The following is a 23,479-nucleotide window of genomic DNA, read 5'->3' on the forward strand; positions in this document are numbered from 1 at the left end:
CGCAGATTGACGGGCTGGGATCAATTTTTGGCTGTTGCTGTGGAAGTTGGAATTCCTGCCATCGGTGTAGGAGTGGCCACACAAGCAGCACCCAGGGGCAGTGGTGCTGGTGGGACCCCAAACCCACCGGCAGGCAGAAGACAGAGAAAAACCTATCCCTGGCACATTTCTCGGGTTGATTTCCAGTGGGTTCACGACGGCAATGCTCTTGTCCCGGGAACAGGTGTGTCCTGGCAAAAGACACCCCAGCGATGCCGTCCCTCACTCCTTAAAGTGTGGGGGATCCCGGTGGGGCATGGAAGACCCGCAAACCACCAAGGGGCACCTCCTTGGGGCTTAATTACTCCTCTTCTGTGATAAAGGAAGATGGATAAAAGGCAAAAAACTCCCAAACGCAGCACCAGCCGACGCTGCCGGGGAGATCCTGCCCGGGGGGAGCCAGAGCTGGGCGGGATGCTGAGGACCGCGGGGGAAGCGGCCGGGATAAAGAAATAGTTATTAAAAACAGGAGGGTTGTTTTTTCCGCTTTTTTTTTTTTTTTTTTTTTTTTTTAGAAAAATAAATAATAATAAAAGCCGAGCCAAGGGAGTCAAGGCTAGCCTCCCCATACCTGAGCGGGGCGCGGCGGAGGCGGAGCGGCGCTGCCTCCTCCTCCTCCTTCTTCTTATCCTTCTCCTCCTCCTCCTGCCGCTGCCGCTCCCGCTCTCTTCGCTTCCCAGGCCCGCGCCCGGCCGGCCGCGGCGGGTATAAAGGTCGGAGTGCCGCTGTGTCGGACTGTCCGTGTGTCTTTGCGGTGGTCGGTTCTGCCGTCCGCCACTCCCATGCCCCGCGACTAGTGCCGCCCGCCCCGGCCATGTCCGCCGCACAGCTCTACACCAAGGTGAGCGGGGAGGGGAGCGGGGGGTCTCTGCGGGTGCCTCTCCGTGCTCCATCTCTCCTGGGGAGGGGCTGCTTCCCGGCCCTGCAGGGGCCCCGCAACTTTCCCGCACCCGCCGGGACGGCGGCCGCAGGTGCGCGGGATGCGGAGCGGGCATCCCCGGCGTCCCCCCGCGGGTCCCGGGCCCCTCCCGGGCCCCTCCCGGTCTCCCGGCGTTTTACCCGCCCGGGTTCTGCGCGCTGCAGGGTGAACTTCGCCCGTGGGTCGCGGCGGTGGCCTCGCCCTCCGTGCGCTCCGTCACCTGCGCGGCCAAAACACTCTCAGCCTCCCCAGATCCCCCTGGAATAATTCTTCCCCTCCTGTATTCCTAAACCACGGGGTGGAGGGGGAGGAGGATGCAGTCCCTAGAATCACAGACTCGCAGAAGTAAGTGCCGTAACTCACCGAAACGCTTCCGCGGTGTCCGGTTTCCAGAGTCCTTTTTGTTCCACAACTCCTGGATGAGGTCCCTTGGCAGGGGTGCGATGGGACGCACCCGCTTCCTCATGGAGCCAGGGAAGGTGACATGGCTGGTGGCCTGGCTGGGCACCGCGCCCCGACGGGCCCCACGCTTCTCAGAGGGAAGGTTTGCTCTTAGAAAGGGATCGTGGTGGTAATCGAAGGCTCAGGTGCTCTTTTTTAAGCAGAGCTTGAGGTCTGGTCTAGAAAAAAACACTGTTTCCACTCTGGTTTAAATTTTTTTTCCTGTTATTTTGTGGCTGTGGGATACTCGGGCAACCCCAGCCCTTGGCCAGCCCAGGCTGTGGACGCCTCCCACACAGTTGGGGGCTTTCCGCTCCTTTTCCCGGGGAGAGGCTTGTGTCCAGAGAGATCCTTGCCGGTTGACCTGTCCCGACGGAAGAGCTCGTCGCAGGCAGCGCGAGATCCGCCCTGCCCGGAGCTCTCTCGGATGTGGCGAGAGCCCTCTCGCTGTGCCCTGCATCTGCCGGGGCCGCTCGGGAGTGCTGCGGGCAGCCGCGATCCGGGAGTGTGCTCTGTCAAAGCCACCAGCAGCGCCGGGCAGCGGCTCACCGGGAGGAGAGCTTGGCTTCAGAAAAGCCTTTGCCGTGTAACAGTGTCAGCATCATCTGTTGTCATAATGAGAATTTTAGTGGTTTGGATTCTTCGTGTTGCCGCGGTCAGCTCATGGAGGTGCTGCCAGATTGGCACCGGAATCACTTTCTGTCCCCCGGGCTTAACTTTGCTGCAGATTTCTGCTTCTGTAACAGATTTTGCCAACAGCTTTTTTATGTAATGTCGGGGGTTGCCACGTATCTTCTTCTTTGGCTGTCGCTATCAAAGGGATGCAGGATGAATGGTGGGTCTAGTGATCTCTTCTGGACCTGTGGGGATTGCAGAAGCCCCGCTGGACTGAGCTGGGCTGTCTGTGAGCGGGGTGACCTCCATCCTTCTCGGGAGCATTTCAAAAGCAAAGTTTGGAACATCTTTTTCCCTTGGAAAATACGGAGAGGAGCAGAAGTAAAGCTGTGGCTAAACAGCTCTGATGTGCCGACCACGGCATCTCTCAGGATGAGTGCACGGATGTGATGGCAAGCATCCCTGGGGAGGAGGGAGGCTGGCTCCCAGTGCTGTGTTATCCCTCTTGATGGGCTGATTGATTTTTGACTTGATGAGCAGGTAGTTAGCCTGCGTTGTATTATTTGTACTGCCTCGGTTTATATTCCTGTGAGTCTGTTGAACAGGTGTAAGCTGCCTCCTGGGGCTTTGCTTGGGATCTGGTTGCTGAATATGGGGACTTTCTGATGAGGAAGTGGTGGGGATTTGGTGGCAACCTGTGTGTGTTGTTAACTTTAGATTTATTTTTAACAACAACAAAGTTTGCTGGTGAGAGCAGGTGCTTCAGCACCTGGCCCTTCTGCTGTTGCCTGTCAGTTTTGCAGGAACGTTCTAGGGATGCAGCTGTTTTTTTAGGTGGTGGGGCCAGGGGCTGGAACCCACATGGGTCGTCTGTGCAGCTGAGTCACGGTGAAATTTAGGACTGTCCTGCTGGGATGTCTGCTGCATGGGGCCTCTGTGCCAGCTCTGGCCTTTGAAGCAGCAGGAAAAATGTTTCCTGTGACTTTGAGAGTACAACAAGAAGATCAAAGAAGGCTTAAAACCCACAACAAACCCAACAGCCTGGAGGTGCTGAGCCTGGTAGTGCTGGTGGCTGCGGAGTCCTTGAGGTGAAGGGGATGTGTTGGTCTGTGGTGCTGAGGAAGGTCTTGGTGCTTGCCTGCACGTGCAGGGGTGATGCCCAGGTGTGGTGTTGTATTTTAGTACCCAGGGGCAGAGGTGATGCTCAGGCAGGGGTGATACACAGGGGCAGAGGTGATGCTCAGGGACAGGGGTGATACCCAGGGTCAGAGGTGATGCCCAGGGCAGAGTTGATGCTCAGGGCAGAGGTGATGCTCAGGCAGGGGTGATGCTCAGGGACAGGGGTGATACCCAGGGGCAGAGGTGATGCCCAGGGCAGAGTTGATGCTCAGGGCAGAGGTGATGCTCAGGCAGGGGTGATGCTCAGGGACAGGGGTGATACCCAGGGGCAGAGGTGATGCCCAGGGCAGAGTTGATGCTCAGGGCAGAGGTGATGCCCAGGGGCAGAGGTGATGCCCAGGGGCAGAGGTGATGCTCAGGCAGGGGTGATGCCCAGGGGCAGAGGTGATGCCCAGGGGCAGAGGTGATGCTCAGGCGGGGGTGATGCCCAGGAGCAGGGGTGATGCCCAGGCAGAGGTGATGCTCAGGCGGGGGTGATGCCCAGGGTCAGAGGTGATGCCCAGGGTCAGAGGTGATGCCCAGGCAGAGGTGATGCTCAGGTAGGGGTGATGCCCAGGGACAGGGGTGATGCCCAGGGTCAGAGGTGATGCCCAGGGTCAGAGGTGATGCCCAGGGCAGAGGTGATGCTCAGGCAGAGGTGATGCTCAGGCAGGGGTGATACCCAGGAGCAGGGGTGATACCCAGGGTCAGAGGTGATGCCCAGGGTCAGAGGTGATGCTCAGGGCAGAGGTGATGCTCAGGGACAGGGGTGATACCCAGGGACAGGAGTGATGCCCAGGCAGAGGTGATGCCCAGGGCAGAGGTGATGCTCAGGCAGGGGTGATATCCAGGGTCAGAGGTGATGCCCAGGCAGGGGTGATGCTCAGGGACAGGGGTGATACCCAGGGTCAGAGGTGATGCCCAGGCAGAGGTGATGCCCAGGCAGAGGTGATGCCCAGGCAGAGGTGAAGCCTCCTGGGTCTCTGCTGGCAGGTGAGGCTGTCTGGGGGGCAGCAGAGGAGGGGGAGGGAGGCGATCCGGGGTCAATACAGTGTTTCGCTTAGAGCCTGTTGATCCCACGGGTGCTGTTGTGTTAGCACAGCCACAAATGCACCTTCCTCTGAGTCATTCCTCCTCCTGCTGGAGCCAGGATGAGAGAAACTGCTGAGGAGCCACTTTGGAGCATCCAGGTGGGATTCTCAGGTCTCCTTCCTGCTGAACTGCAATGGGAGCTGGTATGTGTTGTGTGGAGGGCCCTTGACTTCCATGTGGTGCTTGCAGAAGGTTTTCTGGGGCCTTGTGGGGACATGTAGTAGTTTTCTTGGCACGTAAATTTGTCACCATGCTGATGAATTCGGTGTGTTGGATTGGCCTGGAGAGCGCTTAGGCAGGAGAGGAACCCATCCTGGGAGCACCAGCAGCTCTGATCTTCTGCTGGAGGCCTTCTCCATGGGATGCCTTGCCGTGCCCCTTCAAGATCAGGGCTGACTGATGTTCAATACCCCCATCAAGCAGGATAATTAATAGCTCTGCCTAATTATGAGCATGAGAGTGGTTCCAGAACTGCCTCAACCTTCAAGTCTGTAGGACTCCACTTTGATAAATAGTTATGGAGAGACCATTCTCTCTTCTCACTCCCATTGCTTTACCTGGGCACTCTGGGATTATCTGGCTGTGGCTTTTGTTTTGTGGCAGAATCAAACAGGAGTTTAGTGCATGTCCCAGCAGAAAAAGAGTTCTGTGGCAGAGGATGCGGACCTGGTCCTGGAGCTGCTGGCACCAGCCTGTGCAAGAGGAGCAGGGCAGGTAAGTGCCCTGCAAAATCCTGTTCCAGATGGAGAGCTAGGAGAACTTCACTTGATCTGTGCGTTGCCCAAGAAACATCTTTCTAAGGCTGCTTGTGCTGGCCCTGCTCCTGCTCCTGCTCCCTGATGTGCCCAGCTGCAGCACTGCCCAGGCAAATTGCTGCAGGGCAGGGGAGTTTGTCAAATCCTCTTTATGTGCAGCGGGAGGCAAAGGCAGCTCGTGAGCCCATGAGCCTGTGCAGGTGCCAGCGTGACCCTGCCATGGGGTAACGGGGTGCTCTGTGCCCTGGGCTGGGCACTGGGCAGGAGGGATGGACCAGGACACCCCACGGAAGGCGCCATCATCAGCAGCAGGGTTGATTTGCAGCGTTAAACCAGAAATTAGAGTTGTTTGTATGGCTGTGTTGTAAGGTGAAGCTCTTCGTATGACAAAACCAACTGTGATTGCTTTGGCTTCTGATGGTCTGCTCTCTTAAAGGTGCTTCTTAAAATATGTTAATTGTCCTTGTAAGTATAGCCTCTGAACCTCATGCAAAATAGTGCTTCTGCCAGGCTGGGGAATAAACTGTGTCTTTCTGCTTCTGGGCTGCTGTGCAGCTCAAGATATTCGCTTCAGAAGGTCTGCAAGCTCTGGGTAAATAAGAAACCAGGGTACTTATTTTTCATACTATTTTTTTCCTCTCATTTTGCAGAGTGGCTGCTGTTTGCCAAGCGTTTTCTCACAGACTTGATGCATTTAAAAAAATCCTCTTCTAATGGCTAGTGTTGGGTATAGAAAACTCAGGTTTTTCGCTTAAAGTCGTGTTAAATGAAATAGCTGGAATGAATTGGTGGTTTCTGACCCTGGGGAGAAACTTCTCAAAAGTGCGTAAATGCTGCCAGTGTGATCACACACTGATTGAGTCAATGAATTGGCATAAACCTTCTGGCATAAAACCTCCTGAAAATTATTTATCCTGCAAGGCTCGGGGGGGGATTCATCCCTAGTGTGTGCCTGTGGGCTGGTTTTGGGCTGAGCAGCAGCTGGGAAGGGGAGAAAAGATTTTCTGTGGATTGTGCAGAACAAATTCCTGGGAATAAGTGCTGGGGACAGGGAGTGTTTGGGGTTCAGGCCCAGGACATCCACGGGATGCTGCAGAGCTCCTGAGCTCCTGCTGCTGCCATTGCGGCTCCTGTGAAGAGAAGCAGGTTATAGCAGCAGGTTTTGTCTTTATTTCTTCTTTATTTTAGATGATGAGAACATGTCTGGGTCATAGCACAAAGGGCAGGGACAGCTCCGAGGCCACACTGGGGTTTTTATTTAAGGATGGGGCCGTCTCACTGAAGGAGCCGGGTCCATCGGCATCCCCGGGCTCCTCCTGATCCTGCCTCATTATGAGCTGCAGTGGCAGAGAGAAAATCACTGAAATGTGAACTCTGATTGCTCCAGCCAGCTCTCTGCAGCTTGGGACCGTGCCAAGGGCATGGCCAGTGCCACAGCCGCCCGGGGCCCCCTCGGCTTCCCCGCGGTGGCACGGGGGAGAGGAAGGCAGAGCCAAGCCTGGGGCTTAAATATCCTTCGGCCCTCCGGGTCTGGGCCTTGTGTGGATCCAAGGGAGGTGAGAGATTGTGGCGTGGGGGGCATTTCTCTGCCTCAATGGGCAGGGTACGGCCAGGGTTCACCCCACGCTCTCCTGGCACTGTATGGGTACACGTCCCACCACAGGGCATGCTGCTCCGGGGGCTTTGTGCTGCAAAAATGACCCCATTTTCTTCTCTGTGCAATTTTTCATCTCAGTTGCACATTCAATAACCCCTGTGCTTGGGTCAGGCGAGAGCCACTGAGCCAAGGAGCACGGGGCTGAGTGCAGGTGCTGGGGCACAGCCCCAGGAATGGCTCCAGCAGGGTTAATTAGCTAGATCCCAGCTGTATGCCCTCTTGCTGGCCGGGATTAATCAGCTTGCTTCTTTAAAAAACTATTTTTGAGAATTCCTGCCCTGATTCTGCTCCGAGGGCATGAAACTGTGGCGTGGAAGTCGCAGTGCGTGCAAGCCCAAGTTGCAGTGACTTGCTGGGATAACTCCAGGGTGAAGGATGGGAACGGCAGTGGGTCTGAGATGGTGCCGTGCTGGTTCTTGTGGGATTGGGTGGGATGAGTCCTTCCTGCCCTTTCCTGCTCCGAGGAAGGAGTTTATCAGAGGTTATTTGTTACAGGCAGCCTAGCTGCTGTTGAGGAATGTATTTACAGGGGAGGATTTTTGCTTTGTTGTTCTTTTTTGCTGCCGATTACCAGGCTGAGAATATAATGACCCTGAACGTGAACTCATGCATCTCTTCTGGTGACCAAGAAAGAAGGCTGTGTATGTTTGTGACTGTATTTCTATATATATATGTTTAAACGTCTCCGTTTGCTGCAAAGCAGTGTAGTTCTACTGTGCTGGACTTTTAATTTACACACCAATTAATTTGAAGCCCTGTCCAAAACAGGAGTAATGTACCCTGACTGTGATGGCTGTCCTTCAGGGAATCCACAGGAGTAGCCACACTTGAGCATGAAGGTGGACTTTGGACTTTGTGAGTTAGCCACGGGTGTAATAAATGTCAGGTAATGCAGGTGAAGCTCTGAGCTGGGTGTTTTTGTGTGGTGCTATTGCCTGATCTTTGACCCTTCCTGCACACAGAGGCGTTCAGTGCTGGTTAAAGGAACATCAGAGCACGCTGCAATCCAGGTCAGGAAAATGACTGCTGTTATTGCAGCGAAACCTCAAGCTGTGGCAGACACCTGAAATGTTTGCAGAACACTTTAGGGAAGAATTTGCTGCTTATCAAAACTGAAAAAAGTTCCCTGTGAGCTTTCTGTTTCTCGAGCTGGTTGTAAAAGCTGTTGCCCTGGTACGCCTCTGGCCTGCCCTAAGACACGTCTTGTGGGGTTGGATTGGGTTTTGGCTTAGCCTGAACCTTCAAGTATGAGCAAAGACCTGTCCAGAGATGGTGGCAGGGCTGGGAAGGACCAGGCTGGGCGGGTGACGGGCTTCACGTGGCTCTCCTCACGTGAACACTCTTTAAGGTGTTGTCTGGGCCATGGTGAACTCATCAGTTGTACTAATGAAGATTTTGAAGGTTTGGTATTTCTGCTCTTTGCCTTTCCTCTGGTATCCAGAGGGTTTGGAGAAGAGCATCCCTACAGGGAAGAGGGTTTGGAGAAGAGAATCCCTAGGGAGAAGAGCCTGCAGCCTGGAAATGTGACTCTTTCTCCAGCCATGCTCACCTTTTGTCCTTGGTTTGTCCGTGTCTGAAGTCTTCTCCAGCTGACTGAGACCTGGGAATCACGGGAATGAGTTAAACATGTCCACGGAAGGACTGTGGGACTACAAGAACTGAGCAGCACAGGTCTGTAAACCCTCACTATGAGCAGTGATTAATTGCAGGTGGTGACTCCCAGCCCTGGCAGGGTGCAGGGGGTGGGATGGTGGTGCAGCCCCTCCAGCAGCGTGTGCTCCTGATCTGCTGCGCCAGCATCCTTTGCCATTTTTAACCAAACCCCATCTGATTGCTGTTTTTTAGATTTCATTATTAATTTCCCCCTCCCTGAGCAGTTTTCCGTGACTGCACTGACTTTTAGTGCCCCGTGTTTGTCCCCAGGAAGGCAGCGGTGCTTCAGGCCCTGCTCTGGCAGTCCCAGCGGGTCAGCAGCAGCACTGTAACCCCGCTGGCTGCCCTCCCCGGCCCTGTATGGTGCAGGGCAGGCTCTAGTGACCCTGTTCATGCCCCCCTTAATGCACAGCCCTCAGTTCCCTCTCTCCATGCTCCCACACAGGCACTGTGGTGGCACCACTGGGGTGGCTTTGCCTTCTCTGGCTGCTCCAGGCGCTTGGTGCTTCCATGGATCCTCAGTGGGAGATGTGTGCTGTGTCGTGGAATCCCAGAATGGTTTGGGTTGGAAGGCTCTTCAAGGATCATCCAGGTCCAGCCCCTGCCATGGACAGGGACACCTTCCCCTATCCCATGTTGCTCCAAGCCCTGCCAGCCTGGCCTGGGACACTTCCAGGGATCCAGGGGCAGCCACAGCTGCTCTGGGCAACCTACACCTCTGGGAAACCCATGTCCATTCTGACTTTTGGATATTTCTCTCGCCTCTCATCTGTCGGATCCCAGCACATCCCTCTGGCTGCCCTGGCCGTCTCGAGACCCTGGCAGGGGGCTTGGAGACCTTGGCACCAAGTCAAAACCACCCGTGGCTTCGATTCTAGCCCGTGGGAAAAAGCTGCCAACCCAGTATGAGGAATTACAAGCCACAAGGGGTTTGAGTAGTGTGGTAGGTGAATTAACACAGGGTGAAAAAGTAGAATTTTGGGGTTTTTAGAATGTGATTCAGGGGTACAAGATGGAGGGATTTGGGTGTGTCCTGATCTCCTTCTCCTTCTTCTTGTCCTCCATGTCTTGGTGTGATGGTGGCACTCTTCTGTTGGTTTAAGGTAGAGACACACTGTCTAACATAAATGATAGATATTGGCACAATATTGTAAACAGACTGTATGTAACTTTCGATATAAAATGTGAACACCGCCCTGAGGGCAGACAGAATGCCATGGCCTCCTTGCTAGACAGAGCTCGGCAGGTCAGAGAAATAATGTTCTAGATGAGAAATAAACAACCTTGAGAAGCCGACCCTACGCATTTCAGACTCCTCCTTTGGCTGCACGGGCTGGGAAAAGAGGACTTTTACAATCTTGGGGTCAGCCCAACATCGCAGACCCCGAGACTCATCCACAAGTCTCCGCTCACCATGTGCTTCCAGCTCAGCTGTTCCTGGAGAGCATCCTTTCCACACTTGGGGCTGACCAACCCTTTCAGTCCACAACCAGCTCCCGCCCTGAAGGACCACGGGCAGCCCACGAAGGGATGAGTTTCCCTTGGTGGAGCCCTTACACCCAGCTAACACAAACCTTCACCCTTCCCGTGAGTCACTGCCCAGGCTCCCTCCTGGAAGTGCCACAGCGTGTGAGGTGCTGCTGGGATGTGCTAACCACCACTTACGGGGCTGCTGGGAGCAGGATGTGTTGTGGGTGAATCACGGCCACTGCTTACCACAACAGCACGTTACGCCTCAGGGATGTGGCCCGGCGAGTCACTGCTCTTCAAAGGGAAAAAAAGACCCTTGATGTATTCAAAGATGGCTTTTTAAAAATCATGGGCTTGTCCATTTTTTTTCTGGAAGCCCCACAGGAATGGTTTCAGGTGGCACAGGCAAACCTACAGCTGCCAAAGCAGGCTGGGTGTGAGCAAGCACCTGGGGCTGCTGACATGTGTATTAGGAAGTGAGCATTGAAAAGGGCTTTAAAACAAGATAGAAATAAAAAATATTTGATCCCTGTGCCTGCTAAGGAGCTGGTCCTCGGTGCTATACCCCAGGCGAGTAGGGTTGGTGTAAGCATATCTCAAGGCAGCCAGTGGATGCCAAGATGCTGAGATGATAGAAGTTGTAATTTTCAATCTAATTAAGATGAGTAATTCCTTGTGGATTTATGCTGCTTAATTATTGGGAGCTCTGGGAAGGTGGGGGCTGTGGGTATTGCTGTTCCTTGCACAGAGAGTGCCCTGGGCATGGCACGGGGCTCATTCAGGGACACTCAGTCCCCTGGCGGGGTGGGCATGGAGAGCTGGAGGTGGGTTTTACATGGCAGCACTGGACTGCTGTGGTCTTGGGTTGGTCCCACATCTCCTGCTAGGGCCACATGTCCAGTTCTGGAGACAGGTTGAAGGAAAAGGCTATGCTCCAGAGCAGAAGGTGGATGTGGGAATACTGGTGTGGCTCTTGCCAGCTCTTCCCACAGCTGTGTGGTGACTGTTTGTAGTTTATCTGATTCCTTTCACCACCATGCTCAGTGGTAGGAAATAAAACAGTTAAAGAAATTGAAGGTAAAGAGCTGCCTATCCAGAGCTTGGTGGGTGTCTCATGTCCTGTGCTGTCCCTTTGACTTTCTCCAAGGCTGGGTGAGACAGGAAAGCAATTCCCTGCTGGGTTAGACTGTGAACAAGTGCACTGTCCTCTTGTAAGTAAGGATACCAACAAGGCACGTTCCAGCGGAAGCAAGACCTGTAGCACCACGGGAAAGCTCTCAGGGAAGGCAGGTCTGCGTGAGCTGTGAAGATCTCACCTGTGAGCTGGTGCAGAGCTGCCCTCAGGGGTGTCTGCAGGGCCTCCCCTGCTCCTCTGAGCGGGGGTTTTCTCCCCGTGTCTTTCGGGGAGCAGACATTCCAGAGTGACAGACTTGGCTCTCCTGCAGCACATTCCTCACGGCCCTGGCCAGAGATACAAGCAGCTCATACCCTGCTCCTGTGAACCCTGGAAGCACCAGGTTTGAAATCTGTTGCTCCCCCTTCCTTCTGCTTGTTTTCTCTTTCCTTCTGCTCTCCAAAGCCTTTGTTTGGATCCTGCCCCAGCTGTTCCTCCCCGTGCAGAGTGGAGAGGGAAGCGCTGGTGCTTTGCCTGCCCCGTCGCAGGGGGTGGAGGCAGAACTGTTAAATAAAGCACTTAATTTAAAAACAAGGAGGAGGGAAGGAGGAAAACCGAGGTGTCTTAGGTGTGCAGGTCTCAGTTCTGCGGAACCCTGGCGCTGAGGGTTAAAGGGCTGATGCTTTGGGTGCAGCCGGTGGCAGGGACGGCTGTGGAATTCAGCCTCGGGGTAGCTGCTGCTGCCCGGCCCCTGCTCGTCAGAGCTGCTTTGAAGCCTCGTGTGCTTTTGCCATGCCAAAATAAACTCAGAGTCGAGGCTGTCACAGCTAATCTTCATCTCTCTGCACTTTGCCTTCCCGCTGCTGTCGCGGTGAGGGGTGGCTGTGCTCGCACCCCTGGGTTTTGGGGAGCCCTGGGGTCTGTCCCGGTGGTGCCCGGTGGTCACGAGAAGTGCTGACCAGCTTGGAGCAACCTGAACTGCCTGCTTGACCATCAGGGTGGGCCTGAACCATCCTGAGCCATAAAACCTGACTGAATTTCCCTTTCAACACCCTGTGCTGGAGAAGGTGGGGATGGCTGAGGCTGCTCCAGCCTCAGCGACTTGGCAGTCCCCAGAAACAAGCTGCAAGCAGGCTTTTCCTTCCCAAGCACTGCTCTACCCAAAATACGGGTTTGCATCTCAAAGTCCACCACCAGGCATTTCAAACAGTGCTCTCACCCAAATGGAATCTTCCTGGGGCTCCTCTTTTTTTTTTTTCTTTTTTAATATGGATTTTTGCACCACACACTTTTTATCTTTGCATAAAAAGCCAGTTCTCAGAAGCAGAATATTCTATTTGTCAATGCCAAAAGGTCTGTGGGCTCGCTCCCACTTTTTAAAATATTATCTTTATTTATTACTCTTTTTATTTTTTTTTTCTTTTTGGACTGAAAATGGTGCTGTCTCCTGCCAGCCTTTGCGCTGGTGCAAAGTTTCAGCACCGGGGGGGGTCACTTGAGGTAAATCAGCAGAATACAAACCCTGCTGTTACTGACTAAACTTTGCCCGGATCTCACCTAGTCACCAGCCTAACACGTGTTTAAGAGCTCCAGCTCTTTTCCAGTGAGGAAAGAGCTCAGCCCGACATCAGCACTGGAGCAGCCCTTGTCCCAGGATCCTTCCAGGGTCCTGGCATCCTTCTGCTGCAAAGGGTGGCATTTTTGAACCCTTTGGATATAACTCATGCCTGAGTGATTGCTTGCTGTTACATCCCAGTTATTAAATGGCACTTTCTTTTTCTGGGGTGGCAGGTTTACTGCCTTTTTTATTATTTTTTTTTTCCCTAGTCGGATAGGATTCTGCTGTAATTTTCAGTCACCTAAGAGGTATTACCTAAATTTAGGCTGTTGTTGACTCCCAGCAGGATGGTTTTTGGTGTCCCTGTGTGAAGAGCAGGCTGGATGTTGTGGCTGATAGAAAATCTTCCATGTGCACAAGAGTTTTAACTGTAGGCCCACTCAGCTCACAGCTAGTGAGGTTTCATCCTCCTAGCAACTCTGAAGGCAGTTTCTTGTCTCTCCACTTTCTCTTCTAATGGCTGAATGTTTCCAAAGGAGAAACCTTCCAAGAAAATGATTTAATTTCCCTCGGTAATATTTTGGGCACAATCTGTTGGCGACTCTTTTATCTGGCGTGCCATCTCTAGGCTTATAACCCTCTTTCATGTGGCTCATTCAGGGGAAAAATGGCATTACACACTACCTCAATCATTCAGATGTCAGAGAGGATATTGCATTTGACTAATCGGGGGAAATTTGGGAAGATTTAGTAATGCCAGGAGACATGACCCACTTCCAGATAAACGCTTTTCAGACAATAGAGGTTGTGCTAAGTGGTGGGGGAGGGAGAAACACTCATAGGGTAGGAAAAAAATTAATAGTTACTTATAATTTTAAATTTTATTGCACTGACTCTTTCCTAGGCTCAGGATGCGCTTGCTTTCTTTTCGTGTTTACTTTTTACTTTTTCTGAGAAAAAGATAATACTGATACCAGCTGGTTTTCAACAGATGTGTGTTATCTGGAGATGACCATCGCTGTGCTGTGGGAGTGCTGTCATCTTTGGGATGTGGCTGGGGGATGCTGGGAGCTCTGGTCCAGCTGTGGGTGACCAGCGGCGGCTGGGGATGTGGAAGGTGGTGTGGGAATTGATTTTGGCTGTCCCAGCTCAGGAAGGTGCCCGCCTGATGATGTGCATCTTAAGTACATAAAGAATATTAGTCCACAAAGCAAGATTTAAGTGTTTTTCTTGTGTTCCAAACCTTCAGTGTTGCTCGTTCCTGATCCTACGAGTGTCTGGCCAAAACCAAACAGAAACTGCAGAGGTGCAGCTCTGTGATGTTCTAAAACTGCGAGATAGCCAAACCTAAGTTTGTAGTATATAAACTATTACTTCAAAGGCAACAAAGGATACCTCTTTTAAGAGGTAACTCCATAATTCTTAGTGCTGCAAGTTCTGTCAAGCAGCTTGTGGCTGTTGCTTTGTGCAAGGTTTTATCTTTGCAGCCATGTGAGCTGAGCAAAAGCAACTTAAAGCTTATTAAACCCCTTATTAAAAATAGTTCTGTAATCCTTCTGGAGGATGGCAACAACACTTGTGTCTAATTCCATATTGTAGCTAAATTCACGTTGTAGCAATGTGCAAGGTGCTGCTGAGAGGCAGACGCACGATATTGCAAGATCCTGGAGTGAATGTCCAATGTGATGGAGCAACGCCAGAGCCCACCTGAAAAGGGGAAGATGAGCTGTGCTTCATGGGCAGCGTTTTGGGGCAAAAAGTCCACCCTAGAGGTGTGCTGGAACTGCTGCTGGTTTCTGGAAGGGGGTCCAAGTCTTCAGCCTTTGTTGTTGTTTTCACTTTTGTGTGATCATTCAGGCGTAGGTGTTTTTTAATGCTCTGCTTTCGCCTGCAGCCAGGATTCCACTGCTCTCCTTCCACAGGATACAATCCACTCTTTTTTTTCTGAGCTGTTCCCCAAAAGCTGCTCTTTGAAGAGCCACATTATAATATAACTTGAAGCTTAGAAATAAACTACAAGTAACTTCACCTAGCAAGCTAGCACCTTCCTCGGGTTAAAGTCTTGTTTCTTCTGCCTTCAAGCTTCAGAGCCCGTAGACTGACATTTTTTAGATGCATCCCTGTTGATAAATGCTGCTTTTACGTGCAGTTACAGAGATGGCTGGAAGAGACTCAGCCCTGACACTTGTCTAGATAAATTAATTTCCTTTGCACACACCTCTGGGTGTCTGAGCTGGTCACTGGGGGCTCTGGACTTCGCGTTGCCCCTGTGTCCCACGAGTGAGTCCAGAGGAATTTCTGAAGCGTTAGCGGTGGGGAGGTTTGGGGGGCTCTGGAGCGATGGCCAAGCTCGGGCTGGGCAGGAGGGTTGCCTCTGTGCTCACTCTCACCTGCCTGGGAAGCAGCTGGAAAGCTGGGGACAGCTGAAATGTTCCTGGGATCTGGACAAACCTGTCCTGGCATGAGGCTAAACTTCAATATAGTTAATTTGTCTGGGAAGGGAAAAGGCCGATTTGGAAGGACTTGGCTTCTCTCCTCCTGTTCACACCAAACAAATGTAATTTTTCAAGTCAGGGCAGAGCAAATCAGTGCAGATCTGAAGCAGGGCTCATATTTTGAAAGCTGAAGAGCTTTTGAAACACCCCAGCAGGTAGAAGAGGCCCTGGCTGCATCTGCCTTACCTGCTCTAACCCCATAAACAGCACTGACCCTTGTCTCTTACAGGCTTTGTACATAATTTATGTCTGATTTGAAAGCTGGCTGCTTTGTTAACACACTTGTCCATGACTGATGCTCGGAGGAGTCTCTTGGGAGCTGCAGTGCCCATGCCCAGGGCTCGTGTTCGATGGCTGAGATGCATTAAGGATGTTTAAGTTGTTGGATGGAAGCAGGCCAGTTAAAAATGGAGACATGGCTTTCCCCACCCTTCATTTGAGGCAGAGCTTAGGGAAAGCTGAAGCCATTGTGTGGATTCTGTGCTCTGGCAACAAGCCAGCAGTGAGGGGGTGGGTGCTGTGTCCTTGGTGCCACAAACCCGGGCTGCGCTGAGTGTGGGTGTGAAAATGCAGCAGTGGCCTTCGGCCACTAAACCAGCCGTGAATGTCTGTGGGGCTGGAGCGGCACCTGAGACCTCGATGGGTCTCTGCAGGGGCTACGTGTCCTTCCAACGACCAAACCCTGCTGGTGCTGGGGTGATGTCCTGTGGCCGTGTCCCTCCTGTCCCTCCCAGCAGGCACGAGCCTCACAGCCTTCAGGTCTGTGAGGATGCTGTGAGCCCCCCTGAGCTGCCCTTCGTGGGGTCAGCAGCTGCTGAGCTCTCTGCTTGTGTCCAGCATCCCTTCCACATGCTCACAAAACCCCCTCACTTTGGGGGATGGGAGCAGTTCCTGGGGATGTCTCTTGCGTTTTATTCCTGCAGACTGAGTGTAAGACACGGGGGATAAATTTGCTGCAGCAATAAAACACAGGTTAGGAGAGAGAATGATATTAACTGTGGCAGTCGTCTCACTACTGGAGCAGCCTCTACCCTCTTCTGTCTTGTGATGAGGAGAGATTTGTGGCTTATTTTCCCCTGTGTCAGTGCAAAATGAGATGTGGGCTTTCTCCTGCACATGTAAATCCTGAAAGAAGTGTTGGAGGAGTGGGGAAATCCCAGCTTTCCCCAGACAGCGTTACTGCCTGGAAACAGGCTATGGGGATGCTGAGGCTTGCTGGTTTCCTTTGAAGCAAAGCCCAGGCCTTTGTCAGTGCTTTGCTGGTAGATGGACAGAGGCGAAACCTCCTCTCTGAACAGGCTAAAATGCCTTTTGAGCAGGTTAAACTGCTTTCCTGTGAAAAGAGTTTTTTGTGAAAACCAGTCCCTTGGGATTCCTCCCTGGGACATCAGTGCTGGCAGTCAGGAGCTGGCTTTGTGGATGTGCTGGTGGCAGCCAGGCTGTCCCCAGGTCCTGCACTGCTGCGGCCATCAGTGCTGTCCTTGCTGACCTGGCAAAGACCCGGGACGTGTTGTGTCCTGCTTCTCTGAAATGCATCAGCCCGGAGCTCAGATCCACAATCCTACAGATGGAAATGCCAGCCACTGAAGGAGCATGGAAATATAGGGCTTCTGCAGACCCTCTGTGGGGAAATCCCAGAACCACAGAAGGGTTTGGGCACAAAGGACCTTAAAGTTTATCCAGTCCCACCCCTGCCATGGGCAGGGACACCTTCCACTGTCCCAGGCTGCTCCAAGCCCTGTCCAGCCTGGCCTTGGACGCTGCCAGGGATCCAGGGGCAGCCCCAGCTGCTCTGGGCACCCTGTGCCAGGGCCTGCCCACCCTCCCAGCCAGCAATTCCTGGTTCCCAATATCCCATCTGTGCCTGCCCTCTGGCAGTGGCAGCCACTGCCTGTGTGCTGTCCCTGCATGCCTTGTCCCCAGTCCCTCTGCAGTGATTGAAATCAATGACTGAAAGGATCAAGGAAAATCCGGAGGGAGGAGAGCACTGGGCTGAGCTGGGGCTGCTCTGCGGGGTTGCTTGGCATGTGGCTCTGCTCTGCTCTTCCAGCCTGGTGCAGGGGACATCCTGCTGCTGGAAGTGACCCGATTTGCAAATGCAACACAGGGAAGATGGGGAGAGGAGGGGAAAGCAAATATTTGCCTTTCTGTGGCTGAAACCAGCTCGCTGATGCTCTGATAGGTCCCTCTCCTCTCACACTTGAGCCTCTGCTCTTACTAGAATATTTTTGTTTGTACAAAATGGGTCTTATCTCCACCGTAGCTGGGAACTGGGAGGCTGTGCTCTGGCAGTGCCTTTAACAATGCCCTGATAAGGGCTCGCTGCCCCTTACCAGGGAGCAGCAAGGGGAGAGGTGACACAGGGAGGAGGGAAACTGAAACAGTGGCAAAGGCTGGTTTGGTGTTGGGGGTGAAGAAGGTGGGCTTAGGTTTGGATGCACCTCTGCACGGTGACGGCACCATGCCGTGACCCAAACCGTGATTTTAAATTTCTTTTTTTCTTGATAAAGCAGCTAAGAGTACTCGTTGGGAAGTTTGCAGCAGCCTCCAGTTTCACCCCAGTGTGGGATGGAAGGTAGAGCAGCTGTGAGGGGACGTGAGCTGCTTCACATTTCTCTGCTGTTTGTAGGTCACAGCCCCTTTGGACAGGGTCCCAAATCCCTGGTGCATCCATGAGCGTGCATGGCCACTAATGCCTCTTCTGATGCATTTGGATACTGGGGAAAATTCCTTTGTGCAAGGGGGCTGTCCAGCCCTGGCCCAGCTGCCCGGGGCAGTGGTGGAGTCCCCATCCCTGCAGGGATTTAAAAGCTCTGTGGCTGTGGCACTTGGGGACGTGGGACAGTGGTGGCCTGGGCAGTGCTGGGAATGGCTGGAATTGATGGTCTGAGGGCTTTTCCAAGCCAGATGATTCTGGGGCTCTGTGGTTTCGAGGTGCTGTGGGACAGGCCCATTCTGTGGGTGGTGCTGTGGGTTACCATGAGTGCAGTTGGCAGTGTCTGAAGCCACGTGAACTCAGCTGTCCCTGCCCCAACCACTGACCCCGGCGGTTTGAAGGAACTCAGCTCTTGGGACTGACTATTTTGTCAGAAAAGGCAGAAACCTTTGGTCTTGTGCATTCTGCACTGGGAACTCTCAGCATGGTTGGCAAAAGCTTCGCCTTTACAGCAACATAAACTTGAATAATGTAAAGTTTGTTCAATTCAGCTTTTTCTTCTTAATTTTATTCATCTACCTAGCAAAGCGTGAGGTCATCCCTTAGAGGAGAGAGAAAAGTGGCAGAGCAGTGTTTGGTAGAGGTGGATTTGAGTTGCTCTTTGGCCCTGGTTTGAGTGAGGTCATGACTTGTCTTCATGCACTCTGAAACTGCTATAACTTCAAGATGTAATGTTATTTTTTTTGCTGCTTTTCTAGTTAATAATAAATGTTTTCCTCACCTTGGGTGGCAAGAGTAGGTGTAACTGAGCCTTGAATCGGGTTAAGTCCTGAGGCTGAGATGATGGGACCCCGTGGCTTCAAGGCAAGTGGCATATAGTGTGACTGTAACTCCTGTCCTTCCCCAAGGGAAAGGCATCCCTTGGGCAGGAACTGATTTCGTGGTGTTGGGGCAAAGCTCCTGGGGCCCGAGCCAGGGAATGTGTGGTGGGAACAGAAATCTGACAGCTGGGGTGTCCCTGTGATGTGGGAAGAGCCAGGGCTGAGACTTCCCTTGGTGGCAGCTCTGCAGCCCGGCCTGTGCCCCTTTGGAGCCTGTGCCTTTTGGGGGCTAAAGAAATGCTCCCGTGGCACAGGGAGGGGTGTTCCTGTGAGTGCACACGTCTCCTGTTGAGACAGGGATGTCCTACGTGCCGACCCAAGAGTGGCTTTGCTGTGGGAATGGGGAAGGCAGGAGCAGCACTCCATGGCTGAGATAATTTTTGTTTTTTTATCTATTTTTATTTTCTCCTTCTGTTTGGGTGCTTTGTTCTGTGGACACCTCAGTGTTTCATGAGAGCTGTGTTTAATCTTTCTGGGAATGTGTGTTTGTGCACAGCTGGGGCAGCTGACCTTCCAGAAGGAAGAGATAACCTTGGATTTGCCTATCTCTTTGGGGGATGTTGCCAGACCAGAGGAAAAAAAATCAAAATTCAAACCAGAAGATAAAGGCTAGAAAAACTACATTTTGTGGTGGTGATTTTTGTTTTGTTGGTTTGTTGTTTTTTGTTTGGTTGGGGTTTTTTTCCCCTTTGTTTTTGGTTGTTGTTGTTGTTTGGTTTTTGTTGTTTTGTTTTGGTTTTTTTGGAAAGTAGGTTCAGGTGCCCTTCTTGCAAGCATTTTCCCACTTGGGCAGTCTTCTCTATGTTTTTCCCCTTACCTCAGCCCTTCCTGCAGAACATAAATGCTGCTTTTCTAAAGGCACCACCTCCCAAATCACCTTCTGAGACTCAAGATTCAGGAGCTGATGGAGATGTTCTTTCCTGCGTCCTTCCTCATTTAAACTTTTGTCTCCCCTACCCTTGTTGGAGGAGACTGGATGTGGGATTTAGGGGATGCTTTTCCACAGAGTTGCTGCATGGTGTAAAGAAGAGGCTGCAGGATATGAGTGTGGCAAGATCTGGAGAGCCAAAATCTCAGTATTTCAGCTGGACAGCTGAAACTGTGAGGGAATGAGAAGGAAAACAGCTGACTGTCCAGCCATGCTGTGCGTTGCATTTTATATATTAAAAAGAAAACCTCCTTTTGTTTGAGTTTCCTTGGACGTGTGTTTTGAACCAGTGTTAGCTCAGCAATTGCAGAATCTTGCTGATTTATTTCACAGGAGAGAAGAGACAGAGTCTGTACATGAACGTGGAGTAACTCATGGCACAAGTGTTCCTCTGAGATCTCCTGTAAAGACATCTTGGGAGCACCAGAGCCAGTACAAATCACATTCCCAAATACTTGGAAATTGCTGCAAGAAAGAAATTTAGGAAGAAGTTCTTCCCTGTGAGGGTGGGCAGGCCCTGGCCCAGGATGCCCAGAGCAGCTGTGGCTGCCCCTGCATCCCTGGAACTGTCCTAGGCCAGGCTGGATGGGGCTGGAGCAGCCTGGGACAGTGGAAGGTGTCCCAGCCCATGGCAGGGTGGCCCTGGGTCCCTTCCCACCCAAACCATTCTGCCATTGTATGGAAATGCAGGAGCACTGGTTCCCTCCAGGAGACCTTTTCTCTGCCTGCCATGCCTCAGCAGCTGGGAGTGTCCGAGTGTGTGTTCACTGCTTCAGTTAATTCAATTGAATGCATTTATTCCAGCTTTGTGTCTTGATCACTGGGGCTGTTCTCCAGGTGTCTTATGTCTCCTTTCTAACAGCCCTTGTTGCTGGAATTCTTTAATTACCTCTGGTAAAACTTTGCTGTGTAAATCCCTGGTGATCAATTTGTTTTCCTTCAGTTGCTCAGCAGTGAAAAGGATGCAGGGGTGGCCCCGGGGGTCTTTCCAGCATAACCCTCTTGCTGGAAAATGCTGAAAAATGTCCTGTAACTTTAAGTCAAACCCCTTTGAATTAACTATGCCTGAGTGATGTTCCAAGAGGGGTTTTAATGCCCGAGTTCTGGAGATGTGAGGGGTTACTGTGCAGGTTGATTAATCCAATTACTTCTTTTGAATAAGGTTAACAGTCCAGTCTGGTGGAGGGGTTGCACTGCAATTAACGGTGGATTTTGGTGCTGTTTGGGTACAGTGGTGCCCAGTGGGGAGCATGGCTGAGCTCTGGAGGGGCGGGGGACGTGCTGTGGTACCCTGGATTTTGGGAGACACTGGTGACACCCTGAATGCCACTGGTGTCACTGCAGTTACAGCCAAGGAGCAGCCACTGCTTTAAACATTTCCAGCTGAAAGCCCTGCTGTCCCCTGGCTGCATCCCTGCACCCCAGAACCAGGCTCCTCCCTGGTTTTCATCTAAAATCATCTAACGTGGGGTGGTCACTGCCCTGGGAAGTGAACGTGCTTGTGAATTTCCCTATGGCATCACCAGGCTGTGTAACAGATAGAGGACTCTGAAAACCCATGGGGAAAAGGCCATTTTGACTATTTCATTAAACCCAAATGCTGTTTTTAAACTATTCATTACCAGTCAGCTGTAAATGGTGTACACTGAGCATGTTCCAGGTTATTCACCAAGGAGTGGTGAACTCACATGGATTTTGGATGGAAAAGGGGACAATGAAGGCAAGGTTACATCACATCACATCACTGCTAAAGGTTTTGATTAACTGAGAATTACAGGAGAGAAGGGTAATTAATGCCAATCAAGAGGGATTTGAAGAAAGTAGCCTGGAAGGATTTCACTCTTGCAGTAAGACAGGCTTTTTGGTTAATATCATGCTACAAGGACACTTGGCCCCTGCGTGGAGTTTTTAGTTAGAAAAATGCAAAACCTGAGTCTGTGAAACCCGAATAACCCTTACTTTAATTAAAAAAAAAAAAAAAAAGTCTGTATGGCTGAGCTGTGTGTGAAAGGCTCATCCTGGGACAAGGATTTTTTCGTGGTCCTGTGCAACGAGGGAATTTTTTCAATCAATCACTTGCAAGGAGAGGTGAGGAGTCCCGGAGGAGCTGATGTGGCTGGGTGGTGCTGGGGTGTGGCCACGGGCACCCACGAGTGCTGGAGCCAGAGGAGGTGTTTGGGGAAGGGGCGCCAGCTCCCTGCTCCAGAATGCTGATGCCCACAGCTCTTTCAGGGAAATCTGCAAGTGAAGTCCAGTTTCCTGCGTTGGCTTTATCGACAGATTTTTGTCCTTCCCAGGGACTCTGCAGAGATTTTGGGGGCTTGCAGAGCGTCCCGATTTCTGGCAGGGAATGGACAGTGATGGTGAGCAAATGGGAAGCGTTTGCAGGGCTGAGCCAGGCCTGACAGAAGGGACACTCGGTGCTTTTGCGGGGCAGTGCTGCCCTCCTCGATGGAGCCCCCTGGGGAGGGGACTCGCAGCAGCACTGGGCGCTGGCATCTCTTGGAGCTGCTCTAATCCCGGTGAGCACTACGTTTTGAAGGGCTTTGCAGGGTTTGGTTAGTTCTGCCGTGGAGCACATGCTGTAACTCCAGGCTTAGCCCTGCAGAGGGAAGAGCCCTGCCTCGCACGCCGTGGCTCACCGGGCTGCTCCCAGCTCCCAGCCTTGGCAGCGCTGCTTCGGAGCCACCCAGGGCGAAGGGCTGCCGTGCCCAGCCTGATCGCGGCTGGAGAGGGCTGCAGAAACACCCCGAGTGCTGCCAGCTCCCGTTAACCCGGCCCAGCTCCCCCCGGCAACACCTGGGGCTGCTGTCAGCTGTTTGTTGGGGTGGCGCAGGTGACAGTGCGCGTCCCCTGTGCGTGGAACCTTGCTGACCCTGGCTTTGGTTGCGATGCTTTTTACAGGGTAGAGAAGCAAAGTGAAAATAGGAGCTGCTGCACTGCCCGGAGCAAATCGCGGTGTCGCAGCCCACGAGGCAGTGGCTCCCCAGCCAGGGAGGGACTGCCTTTTTTTGCCCCAGATTAAGACCAGATTGCTAATTTGCACTGTCCCAAAGCACCTGGGGCTTTACCTACTTCTGAAGCATCTGATGACTTACTGGAAGAGGAATTTTGCAGCGAGAGCAGGGCTGTGTGTGCACTCAGGACCTTGACGCTGAACTTGTCACTCTTAATTAAAGCTGCGGTAACGAGCGACGCCGAGATGCCACAGAAGAAGTGGCGGGGGAGATGTTGGGGGCACACGAGCTGGCTGTTTGTTACATGTAAGACTATTGATTAGTCTTGGAAATTGTCCTGAAAATCACAGCTAATTAAGGAAAAGCCTTCAAGGGTACCCCCAGTATTTCTGTCCTGGTGTCAGGGCTCGCCTGCAGCCCCCCTGTGCTCGGTGCCAGTTTTCTGTCTGCCTTGGGTGACATGGGCTTGGTGGCAATGATGAACTGAAGCCCTTTAAATGCCCCTTCGTTAGAAATGCTTCTAATGAGCCAGTGGATAAATGCTGCAGATGCTGCTTGTCCAAGCACTGCTCAGCTGCTGTGACACTTTCTGCAAATCATCATTGGAGTTAATTTGGGCAGGGGAATAAAGCTCCACAAGGAGAAATAGAGCAGGTTTAGTGCTGGTGGGAGACTTGGAGCCATCCATCAGCGTGACAGCTCTTCAGGGGGAGAAGAGAACATCCCTGTGCCTCGAAGGCAGCAGTGAAGCACAAATTCATGGGCCCCTGCAGTGCCTGGGGATGGAGAGGTGCTCCCCAAAATTTGGACGCCCTGCCTGTCTGGGTGTGCATTTGTGTGTTTGTCCAGGGTCCGTCTCCACTAGCACGAGGATGATGTGGAATATGAGGGGTGGTGTAGATAATGCCCATCTTCCTTGGCTCTGCTGTTTGTTTTTGTACATTTTTATCAGCCCTGGGAAACACTCAATTTGCTCGTTCTCATGCTGAGGAATTAGAGATGCTCCTTCAGAGTGCCACTGTCTTTCCCTTTATATTTAACACCCTCAGCAAGTTAGCACTTTCATTCTGTAGCTCAAAATGATGTTTTTT

At 52.3% G+C, this 23,479-nt stretch overlaps 1 protein-coding gene across 1 annotated transcript in view; it reads left to right on the plus strand.

Moving 5' to 3' along the window:
• Positions 1-731: 731 nt before the first annotated feature.
• Positions 732-23,479, plus strand: part of MYO5B (myosin VB) — a 147,008-nt gene continuing 124,260 nt past the window's right edge. The window contains exon 1 of the mRNA XM_068176078.1: positions 732-880. Coding sequence (XP_068032179.1) covers positions 854-880 — 27 coding nt within the window. The 5' untranslated portion in view covers positions 732-853. The remainder of the gene's footprint in view (positions 881-23,479) is intronic.

Source organism: Anomalospiza imberbis, chromosome Z (genome assembly GCF_031753505.1).
Source record: "Anomalospiza imberbis isolate Cuckoo-Finch-1a 21T00152 chromosome Z, ASM3175350v1, whole genome shotgun sequence".
Taxonomy (NCBI): domain Eukaryota; kingdom Metazoa; phylum Chordata; class Aves; order Passeriformes; family Viduidae; genus Anomalospiza; species Anomalospiza imberbis.